General features: G+C 40.6%; 2 protein-coding genes and 1 long non-coding RNA gene across 6 annotated transcripts; 2 read left to right on the top strand and 1 right to left on the bottom strand.

Annotated features, from left to right (window-relative positions):
* LOC115674080 (protein TRAUCO) lies at positions 1-2,744 on the top strand. Its single transcript, XM_030596411.2, has 2 exons — positions 1-1,316; positions 2,342-2,744. Exons 1-2 carry the CDS (start codon positions 200-202, stop codon positions 2,605-2,607), a joined length of 1,383 nt encoding a protein of 460 aa, XP_030452271.1. The 5' UTR covers positions 1-199; the 3' UTR covers positions 2,608-2,744.
* A 2,513-nt stretch (positions 2,745-5,257) lies between these two features.
* LOC115674029 (ABC transporter G family member 15-like) lies at positions 5,258-10,838 on the bottom strand. 3 transcript variants are annotated; one of them, XM_056313545.1, is made up of 9 exons: positions 10,438-10,838; positions 9,811-9,890; positions 8,812-9,273; positions 8,272-8,391; positions 7,789-7,911; positions 7,068-7,352; positions 6,695-6,967; positions 6,485-6,592; positions 5,258-5,758 (listed from the first exon to the last, which is right to left on the bottom strand). In XM_056313545.1, exons 1-9 carry the CDS (start codon positions 10,685-10,687, stop codon positions 5,402-5,404), a joined length of 2,058 nt encoding a protein of 685 aa, XP_056169520.1. In that variant the 5' UTR covers positions 10,688-10,838; the 3' UTR covers positions 5,258-5,401. The 3 variants fall into 3 exon arrangements, with proteins under 3 accessions (XP_056169520.1, XP_030452205.1, XP_056169521.1); XM_030596345.2 differs by having other exon boundaries at positions 7,789-7,920; XM_056313546.1 differs by lacking the exon at positions 8,812-9,273 and having other exon boundaries at positions 7,789-7,920; positions 10,438-10,837.
* LOC130138688 (uncharacterized) lies at positions 8,953-9,555 on the top strand. Of its 2 annotated transcripts, XR_008817019.1 has the most exons (3): positions 8,953-9,086; positions 9,189-9,303; positions 9,397-9,555. It is a non-coding gene; the product is annotated as an uncharacterized LOC130138688 (long non-coding RNA). The 2 variants fall into 2 exon arrangements; XR_008817020.1 differs by having other exon boundaries at positions 9,189-9,555.
* Positions 10,839-10,920: the final 82 nt, after the last annotated feature.

Below are 10,920 nucleotides of genomic sequence, written 5' to 3' on the forward strand. Positions count from 1 at the left end.
GCGACGGCGACGGCGACGGCGACGACGACCGCGGCAGCACATCGCCTCTCTCTCTCTCTCTCCCTCTCCTCTTTCTTCGCTTCTCCGACCGCCGTCGTAGTGGCGTGATCTCCGCAACGACGTCGATTATCGTCTCCGAATCGAAGCTCCGATCACCAGCTTCCTTGTCGATTCGTTCACCTACGTTCCTTCCTTCTCAATGCATTCGCTCACGGGCTCTCCCAAGGACACCTACCGAGAGGAAAACGCGGAAGAAGAAGTAGAAGAAGAAGAAGAAGAAGAGGATGACGGCGAATCGATGAACGCTTCTCTCGCCACCACCGCCACCGATGGGCAGCCGCTAGATTCCGCGGAGCAAGCGTCCGAGCCCGAGCCTCCCGCCGAGGCTGCGTCGGAGGATTTGTCCTCGGAGGAGCCGCCTCCTTCCGACGACACCTTTAGATCTCGGAAGCGAATGAGGGCGGAGGAAGACAACGGGGACGGAGAAGGGGAAGTGGTGTCTCCCAGGAAACAGAATCATCTGTCGTCGCTCGCGTCTCGGGCACCAGACCAACAACAACCCGAGCGCGAGCTGTCAGGGGATGATGAGCAATCAGCATTGCTCGAAGCAGGTGTTAGTAACGGCGAGGCCAACGGCTTTCTCAATGGCAGCTTGAAAACTGCAGGGGCGACTGGTTCGAGCGCGGGCAGTGGGAAGAAATCGAAGAAGAAGAACAGCAATGTGTGGGTGACCAAGACTACGCGGAAAGGGAAGAAGAAGAACAAGAGCGGCGGCAATAATAGCCACAATGTGCCTGCTGAGGACACCGTATTGATAGCTCCTGTCCCTAGGTTTCCGGACAGAAACGACGATGCGCCGGACATGGAAATATGCTTGTCGAAGGTTTATAAGGCCGAGAAAGTAGAATTAAGCGAGGATAGATTGAGTGCAGGCAGTTCCAAGGGGTATAGAATGGTGAGAGCCACAAGAGGAGTAGTTGAAGGAGCTTGGTACTTTGAGATAAAGGTGGAGAGATTGGGGGAGACAGGGCATACCAGGTTGGGATGGTCCACGGAGAAGGGGGACTTGCAGGCTCCAGTTGGGTATGATGGGAACAGTTTTGGGTATAGAGACATTGATGGAAGTAAGGTGCATAAGGCACTGAGAGAGAAATATGGGGAGGAAGGGTATAAAGAAGGCGATGTCATTGGATTTTACATAAATTTGCCTGACGGGGGATTATATGCGCCGAAGTCGCCACAATTGGTTTGGTACAAGGGTCAGAGATATGTTTGCATGGCCGATCCAAAAGAAGATCCCCTGAAAGTTGTACCGGGTAAGTTAGCCATTGTTTGCCATTGTAGCCCTATATCCAGTGTTATCTTTGCATATCCATGTTCTTCCTCTACTTAGAAGCTGATATCAACAACTATAAATCTCCACAGGAAGAGAGCCATTGCTTTTACAGATACGTTGATTGCTTACGCATGCTCATTACTTGCATATGTGGCTGACTTTTGCCTTGTCTCTATGTCTTTGAAGTCATATATCAGAAGTAAAACAGTTTTCAAGTTCAAGAAAGTTACTTATATTTGGAATGTAGTATCCTTGCCTTTTTTTTATTTCTTTTCCAGTTTTCAATTCAAGGATGTTATGTTTGAATGTCGGCATGTTGGAGACATTTGTTTTGCAAGTTTATCCCTCGAGTTAATATGTCAAGGAAAAATCTTTTCAGGAACGGCAGCTGTTCATGATGGTGATGCCAGATAGATATTCCTTGGCTCATTGGATTCGTTATAAACATATTATTTTGCTTTTGAATAAACTACAGGAGCCTATAGCATTATGATTGGAAGAGTTATGCAATATGGTTTTGTACGTTTAACTCATTGTTTCAGCAGAAAACCAACACACAATATGTATCGCCAACCGAAAACATTGCTTGTAGACCAATATATTCTGTACAAATATGACATCTTTTTTATACCAACATAAAACAGCACCATCCCTTTTGGGTCTTATGTTGAATATCATCCCTTCAAAAATTAGAAGATCTTAGCTTATGGGTTTATGATCATGTGAAGCATAGTCTGGAGATGAGGGTTCAGTCAGAGTTTTCTAGTTTCCTAGACTTTGTTATGGTATATATCAATCAAATGAGGTTGGACATCGCCATAATTGAGATGGACACGTTGACGAAGGCTTTTCCTATACTGATGTTGCTATGTTTTTTGAAATTTACTTCTGTTGAAGAATAGTTTGTCTGATTTGTTCTTTGAGGGAGAGCCTAATGCTAGCCACAGATTGATTTTCAATATTAGTGCTCGCCTTATTATGACGCATGTCATTCTGTGCATGCAGGAAGTGAGATTTCTTTTTTCAGAAATGGAGTTTGTCAAGGGTTTGCTTTTGAAGATCTGTATGGAGGTCGGTACTACCCGGCTGCTTCAATGTATACTCTTCCAAATGAACCAAACTGTGTCGTCAGGTTCAACTTTGGTCCCAAGTTTGAATGCTTTCCGAGTGACTTTGGAGGACGTCCAATCCCGAAGCCTTTGATCGAAATCCCTTATCAAGGGTATGACAGCCACGTAGATAATGGTGGCTCCACTGAACAAAAGCACTGACCAAGAGAAACTCCTAAAATTACATAACTTAGGAATCATTATTGAGAGATTGAATTGAGTTTGACATTTGATTGTAATTCTTATGATTGTGGAACCAACACGCTTAAGGAACGATAAACTTTATCTTTTTTCCAAAATGTCAAGTTCATTTTCTTCTTGTTGAAACATGTGTCTTTCTCATGAGCTAACATCATGTTTATCGGATTGTTTTACTCATTATCACGGGTTTTATAGTATTATGGTATTTTTCTTGATGGCTTTATTCCCTTTTCCACTGTGGATTTTTTTGTTAGGTGCATTGCTAGGGATGTGGGAAAGTCGATCGTTATTAGAGACGGCCTTTTTCTTTGGAGGGGGGGGGGGGGGGGGGGGAGACACGATGGAGTTATATAGTTTTCTTGACAGGTAGTAGTTCTGCTGAGAATGATGGTACATTTCATAATCATATCTCCTTTCACCTGACAGTCATGTGGATTACAGGCGATGGTTTCTTCCACTTGGGTAGTCTTTAGCATCATGTGTGAAATAAGATCAAAGATAATAAAGCAATATTATGGCTTTTCAGCAGTCTTTTCTATTTGCTTGTCTGCAAAGGAAGTGACAAACATCATCAAAAGAAAGCTCTGAGTGCCCAAGGGGACCGGGACAAAAAAAACAGATGTGGAGCAATGAGCTGGTAAGACTGATTTCTCATTCCGAATTATCGTATAGGTTTTCCTTGTCCCTAGTTCATCTTTTATTATTTCTGCAGCACCTTTGCTATGTGTAATTTTTTAGACAATCTAGAGTGATGTAAATAGAGGACTTTATTTTCATGTGATAATGTCTTGTGCTGGTACTGATTGGTGGCCCCTTTTACAAAAGCATAATTGATCTTACCAAGGTAGCACCAGCAGTTCGCACAAGTAACCGCAAATAAATCAAATGGGTCATATTACCCCCACAAAACTCTATGAAATATAGCTCCTTTTTGTGTCTTTTGTTAATGCAAGCTCTTGATAATTTGCATTTTGGAGTCTTCCCTTGACCAAAGGAAATGTAACATAGTTGAATTAAAACTGGAAGTTAAGTTCCCCTCAAGGCTGAAAATATAAAGAAGCAGAAGTTAGAGGTCCCTTTTTTCTTGATTGAAGATGCAGTCAGATTCATCACATAATTTAACTCCTGATGCCTTTGTTTTTTTCTCCTTCTGGTTTCTTATTGCATTTTATTAGGTTACTAAATTTTCCATATTATGTAGCCTCCTCCACAACTTGGAAATTGGCTTGAATGAGATTATCGGGAAGTGGAGAAATTTTTGTATCTAAGTTTATCTTATTTATCCACTCTATTCTATTGTTATGCTTTAGATAACCTTGCTTTTTAAACCTTCAAAATTGTGTTAGCATTCAATATAATATTTGTTGGAACATAGCAACATATGGTGTACTTATTCCTTCACTTTTTCTCATGAACTTAGCTAACTTCGTCTCCCATCGGCACCTGCGGTTCTTCAGCTTCACTCTTTTGATAATCAAGTCTCCCTTATCGGTTAGCAGGTGGCCCTTTGGGTTTGTGGGAATGGTTTTAGGTGCATGAGATATGATGATTCTTGACAATTATTTGTGTGAAATATATTGTAATCACAGAAGTCTACTAACTTAGGGCAGGAGTGCTGTGAGAGATTTATATTTCAAATGGAGTGTACATTTGAGGTATGTGCTCACTTTGTGCTTAAATGCCAATGCAGTAAGTTTTCATATTGCCGGAATATCCATCCTTTTCATTAAATTTTTTGAAAAAAGGGAAAGTTAGAAACAACAAAAGAATAGAATGAAACCACGCTAGTGATAGTGCCAGACTTATTTGCTCTACAGTGTGCCAATGTAATCCCGAAAGGTTCTTTTTGCTAGGGAAGAAATTTGGACATTCCATTGTCAAGTGACTTGAAAGTCTGGACTGCTTGCTGTAGCAATACCAACCATATGACCATTAAACATCCACAAAAAGGTGCTTAAAAATTATGTCGTAGCTTTGTGCCCGACTGTTTATTTTGGTAAGACATCTTACATCAGTATTGTTTTGATGCTTTTTTTTTTTGGTAACCAAGGTGTCCGGGCCAGCTTGCGCGCACCTCGACTATTCCTCGGGGGAGACTAGCACAGCAACCCACTGCCATGGCCACCTACTTAAATCACAAGTGCTCAGCTGGGGAATCGAACCTGGGACCAGTGCGCCTAACCACACAATCCCAAGTACGCCCTAACCAACTGAGCTACCCATAGGTGGGTGTATTGTTTTGATGCTTTATGCCTTTTAAAAGGACTTATCTTTGTGGCAACTTGCCAACTTTACATAAGCTCTAGCTGAAGTTTGCAATGGTTTATTGATGTCTGTGAGATGTCCAATATTCCTGAAGTTTTCTATTTTTGGCTCGCAGCAGTAGATCATTTGAAGAGCATGGCTCAATTTTATTATAATAGTTTTAAAATTTGTGATTTTGAGTGGTATCATTGAGCTTAAACAAAAAGCCAAACCCTTGATTGTCACATCATTCTCTACGCGGCATGGTATTATCTATGTTGGCCAAAAAACTTGGTATTGTCTCTCTCTCTCTCTCTCTCTCTCTCTCTCTCTCTCTCTCTCTCTCTCTCTCTCTCACACACACACACACACACAACATACATCCATATAAATGTCTAACGCATAACATGTGCTGTTGCTGGGATGCTTCAAGCATAAAGAGCTCTTGGAGCATTCTCTACTAGTCAGCCACTGGTCATTTGAGCAGAGAGACATGAACTTTCTTGCTTCTTTAATGGATTGGTGAGTTAAGACCTTCTTGAGAAGACAGGGAATGGAGCCTCTGGTGCCTCTTGGAAGGAACTGACGGAATATTCTGGAATGAAGGCCTCTTGCTGAGCTGTCGTAGAGTTCTCTTGGCATGAAGTGTCCGTACAATTGGAGAAGCTCTCTCTTTGAACTTTAGAATGGTGAAAAAGAGAAGTCTATAACATATGAGAATGGTTAGAAGTGCTGCTAAATCCCACCATTTTGAGTAGTTGTGTTTGATGCCAAGTATGTTTGTGAGCACAAGTTCGCCTTTCAGTTTTGGCCCATCAGGGACCAGTGAATCAAACTCAAGTCCAATCAAGTCATTCTTGTATGCTCCCTACATTGCAAATCAAAAGTCGTGAGATCTAGTGTGATGTGTCTCACCATTACTAAAGTGAAATAGTGGTCCGACATGGTTAACTGACAAAGGTATGTGTAACCATTGAAATTGCATAAATTATGCTAAGGAGGCTGGGATAACATTGATCTATTTAGTTGTCACTTTGTCAACTTATATGTAGAATGATGGTCAAATATTCCAATTTAAAGGGGTTACAAACTTTCTTCCTGTCATTTTTAGTTAAGAGTTGCCTCAATCCGTATGCTTGTTTGGTTTTTTTTAACTGTTTGCTGAATCAAATTTCATTTATCTAAATCTGATAAACTTATCTTGTTCGCTTGGCTTCCTAGGTTTGATCTGTGGCATGTAGGAAGGACCAATTAGTTTTATCTATCCATGCATTTTGAACCTAATGTTAGTGCTTTACGCATGGCTTGACCCTCTTCATGCTGCTGCACTGTTCTTTTGTTCTTCAACACAATGCTTGAGCTCATGAAGAGAGAATTATTGGGGGCCTTTTTAGCTGGTTTCTGGCCTTTGACATATGAAGTATTATGCTTTCCAGTAATTTGTCGTTTTTTTTTATGACTTGCCAAGTGGCAGCAAGTTCTTTTCATACTAGTGTCTAAAGTAACTACTGTGTAATAACTGCTCGGAAAATTTAGGTCTTCTTGGACTTTTCTCTATTTGGATAAGTTAGAAATACAAATTGAGGAAACCCACCTGCAACGCCCATGCACCATAGTTGATGTATGATAATGGATAACGCCAGAATGCCCTCGGAAGATCAGGAAGTGATCGGAAGTACCCTGATGTCATCATCACAATTACCTGTACGAGGAAATTGGAAAAGAATGAAAATGACCTTCGGTTTGTTCAAAAGCAGAACCTAGATGAGAATCTGACGGAGAGAAACTAGAAACTTATCCTTACCATATATCCTGCTCCTAAAATGATTCCCATCAAAAAGTTGGGAACAAGTGAAGCGATAATCATCATGCAGCTCTCTACGACAGCAATGGAGCTGAAAAGATCAAGGCAGACATACAAACAAAGGGAGAATTCTGACCGAAATTTCACCATGTAGTATATAATAGTCCCGGTAGCAAATGACGTCATTGCAACAAACGGTAATGATGAGAGGAAGTTTGCTAGAATGTAGACGGCTATGCCATAATGCCGATTGAGTCTTTCATGGTAGAACACCTATTTCAGGAGAAGAAAAATGAATTATCATGGCTCAAACTATCTTCCACTTTTGTAGCATGGGTCACAATCTTGTTTGGCTATGAGAATAATTGACTACCTTCATCTCTTCAAGAAACGATGGGAAGCCTCCAATTGACATGAAAGTCATATACCCTGCGACAAATGCACCACACGACCCCCTCGCCCAGATTGATGTGTAGCTTGTTCCAATGTCAAAGAAAATAGTACCAACACAAATTGAAAGTGCTATATAGATCACTATCCTTATCCAGTAATACCCGAGATCTCTTAACATGTTCTTAAAGGATCTCCTTGTCAATGTGGAAAGCTGCTTCCACCATTTTGCCGGACTTCCTTCACTTCTCCTATCTGTAAGCCCTTCCTGCAGGTTTAGGCAAACTTATTTTTGATGTTCTATCTTTCTTGTGCAATAGTACACAGGTTGCCTGACTTAAAAGTTGTGAGGGTAATCTCGGTATTCTTTGTATGCAAGATAAATGCTAGCTTCATTCGGTTAGTTTATCGTGTATGTCAATCTATGCTTGATTGAATAAAAATTGCAGCAAGTCCTCCTCAATACGTATTTAAGTCAGATACTTATGATCCAAAGGTGTTAAATGTCCCTCTTGCTCTGGCAAAAACATGGTAATCAGAAAAGTAGCTGGATTTGCTGCTTTTATGTAGAATTATATCATTTTCTTGATAATTTAAGTAACTTGATAATGCTAATGTGGCTGGTGATATTGGTGACGTAAATTGGTAGAAATAGAAAGTGTTAAACATGTTACAGTATACTTAAAATAATTCAAGTCCCTTACGATGTGTGAGATCTCCTGAATCCTAGCTCTTGCTTTTGATGCATACTCCGATCCCCTGTATGTCTGTATGAGCAATGCTTTAATTTCTGCTGTCGTCAATATTGTAGCTGGATCCAACACATTCTGGGTTTCCTTGGTTGAAAAGTTAGAAGTCTTTTATAAGAACCATAATGTCAATGAAGAAGTAGACACGAAAAAAATTTGAAGTGCTTTGCAATTAGTGCTTGTAAAGTTTCTTGAAAGAGCTGCTTAATTATCACTACACAATGAAGCAGCCTTTAAAGTCTGAAATTCCATCTTCTGTTGAACGACAGACAACAATTAGCATCTCCAGTCTAAAAACTTGAGCTTGTCTTTTTCACATGTGAGTCTATCTTAAGCATTCATTCTGTCTCAATATCGAAGTGACTTACAACAATCCTGGTACTGTGTTCAGAAGCTAATACAGGTGAAAGAAATTTGAAGCTGTGATTATGTACGTACATGTTTTCTGCAGGATCCCATGAACGTTGCAACAGTGTCAAAGTCAGAATTGATACAACGAAGGAAGTGATCAGAAGGATTTCTTGTATTTGGACAGGGAAACCCTGCATCAGCAAAAAACTGTGGAAGAAAAATGAAAAGGCAAATATGAACGAGTACGAAGTCGAGAGTACTGAATGACTTGAAATTGTGTTTCCACATGGACAGAAACATCACATGCATGAGACACACTCTTCAGATAGTTTGAAAATTTAAACGTTAGTTTGAGAAAATTTTGCAATGTTCTCCTGTGAATATGAGCGTTTTAACTTCTTTGGACCAGGTTTTGTTCTTCACTATGTCAACTAGAGCAAAACAACTTGAAGTAGAGGAGCATTTCAAAATTGTCCAAGAGGATATGAGTTTTATCATCTTTTACATATTATATCTTTTTGGACGGCCTCCTTGGAGAGGCATAGATGGAACTCCAGTAAATATGATCTCATTGTAAGCAAAACTTTGTAATAATGTTGAAGATGTAAAGTCATTACATATTTCTACCTCTACTGCCAGCTTTGCTCCTCCGAGATAGACTGTTTCACCACCAGAAAGAAGATATAGATCATCAAATAATGCAAAAACTTCACTACTGGGTTGGTGGATTGCAGAGAGAATTGTTCTGCCATCATGAGCAATGTTTCTTAGTGTCTGAACTACGAAGAAAGCTGAAGCACTATCCAAGCCACTGGTGGGTTCGTCAAGAAACAATAAGCTTGGTCTTTTCAGTATTTCCAGAGCAATGCTGAGCCTTTTTCTCTCTCCTCCACTTATACCTCGTAAGTGCCAGTTTCCTATTAGCCGATCGGCACAATCTTGAAGACCCATTTCCTCAATGGTGCTCTCAATGATGCCACTTATTTCATCTTTGGTCATGGTAGATGGAAGCCTCAAGTCGGCAGAGTACCTTATTGTTTCTCTGACTGTGAGAGTTCCCAACAACACGTCATGTTGGGTTACATAAGCCTGATATTGCAGGAGACTCTGAATTAGAAGGTAATGCCCCTAGAGTTGTACTTTTGTTTGTTGTTATTTTATAGTCCTAATTCAAGTTCTGCTTGTGCTAAGTGTGAAATTTGTGGTCTCAAGGTGCGATGAGGCGTGAAAGCAATTTGCAGCGACTGAAATGAGTGAGAACATGTGCAAATGGTTCAAGCTACATCAACCATCACAAAATCCAATAGGCAAGTCTCACTTGTACTGCAACAAAATGGGAACATGGTAAAGATGAATGTTTCTTTTTCAGATATCCTCATGAGATCTTTAACAGAAACTTTGAGAAAAGACAGCCATTTATTTTTCTTAAAGTCACTTTAATCTTCGTCAGTAGCCATGAAATGGTAAAGCAGGAAGTCAACTGGAGGACATGACAGGATTCGGTCCCAGTATGCTGGTAAGATTTCTTAATTGACTAACTGCTATAGGACTTAGCTGATTGTTCCAGTTTAACTATGTTAGAATGATTATGAAGGCTAATCAGTGAAATCATGCAATATCACTTACAAGACCACCACAGTTTAATTTCCTCTTCTTCCCATTAAGGATAACATTCCCAGTCATGACAAGGTTTCCTGATAGTCTTCCTGCATCAAAACAGATTTGGCAGATTCAGTATATGTACCAGCAAATTGGTACACGGGATAGCCTGCATTGATAAATAAGTATATACGCGGATAGTCTTATTTCCATGAAGTCAGCGTTTGTTGCTTCTCACTTAGTATCTGCATTATTGTGTGATAAAATCTTGATGATGACAAAAATATTTTTGGGATGTTAAGGATGGACTAGTTCTCTTGCTCCTTGGGGTTCAATCCTTTGCTGACCTTTAAGGAATGTTCTCATATCTCTGGAGGTTTCAGTATGGCCATTGTAGCACTAGTGGTATTCAATGCGGACAATTTTGTTGTGCATTGCCTAGAGAAGCAAACCAAAGGGTTTTATTTAAGTTCTTCTAGACCAAGGACTCTCTACATGACAGATGATGAATCTAGCAACTGCACCAACTTCGTCACTTCTCAACAGAGGGGGAAAGAAAAAGAAAAACAGATGGCCCTATAATGGCAATGGTTCTGCCTGGCTCAGCATGCCCAGTGAGGGAACAGAGCTATAGGAGAGAGGGGGAGAATGAACCTGCAAGTGAATCGAGAAGAGTTGATTTCCCTGATCCAGATGGACCCATAATGGCCATGATTCTGCCTGGCTCAGCGTGCCCAGTGAGCCCTTTAAGTAACTTTCTCGCATGTCCATTACCAGAATTCGGCAGTATCACAGAAAGATCATCCCACACCAAGTACATAGCTTCATTTTTACCTTCTTCCAAGCTCATTTCAGGAGTTGAACCGTCAGAACCACCATCCTGTGCATCACTTTCTATCTCCATGGTATGTTTAAAGACAGGCCCTTGGTTACTGGAAAAATGATAAGTGCAGGACCTTTAACTTGAAAGAATAAAGAGAGACCTACGAGGGATTTTAAGGAAGCGGTGTTCTATAGCAAAGTCTCTCATTTAGTTGCTGTTAAATATTACTAGGCTAATGCCGAGCAAGAAGACGTCAAGAAATCTACCGTTAATGGTCAAGGATGGTACAGAGGTGTAGTTAATAGGTGAAGCCA

This window comes from Syzygium oleosum, unplaced genomic scaffold (genome assembly GCF_021117445.2).
Source record: "Syzygium oleosum isolate NSW1041296 unplaced genomic scaffold, Sole_v2.1 Sole_v2.07, whole genome shotgun sequence".
NCBI classification, from domain to species: domain Eukaryota; kingdom Viridiplantae; phylum Streptophyta; class Magnoliopsida; order Myrtales; family Myrtaceae; genus Syzygium; species Syzygium oleosum.

Excerpts from the sequence above, each read along its gene's own strand:
- LOC115674080 (XM_030596411.2), top strand. The coding sequence starts at position 200 with ATGCATTCGCTCACGGGCTCTCCCAAGGACACCTACCGAGAGGAAAAC. Across the intron at positions 1,317-2,341 it reads TCCCCTGAAAGTTGTACCGG|GAAGTGAGATTTCTTTTTTC; the intron begins GTAAGTTAGCCA and ends CTGTGCATGCAG.
- LOC115674029 (XM_030596345.2), bottom strand. The coding sequence starts at position 10,687 with ATGGAGATAGAAAGTGATGCACAGGATGGTGGTTCTGACGGTTCAACT. Across the intron at positions 6,968-7,067 it reads CGTTTCTTGAAGAGATGAAG|GTGTTCTACCATGAAAGACT; the intron begins GTAGTCAATTAT and ends CTCCTGAAATAG. Across the intron at positions 5,759-6,484 it reads ATGGTGCATGGGCGTTGCAG|GGAGCATACAAGAATGACTT; the intron begins GTGGGTTTCCTC and ends TTTGCAATGTAG.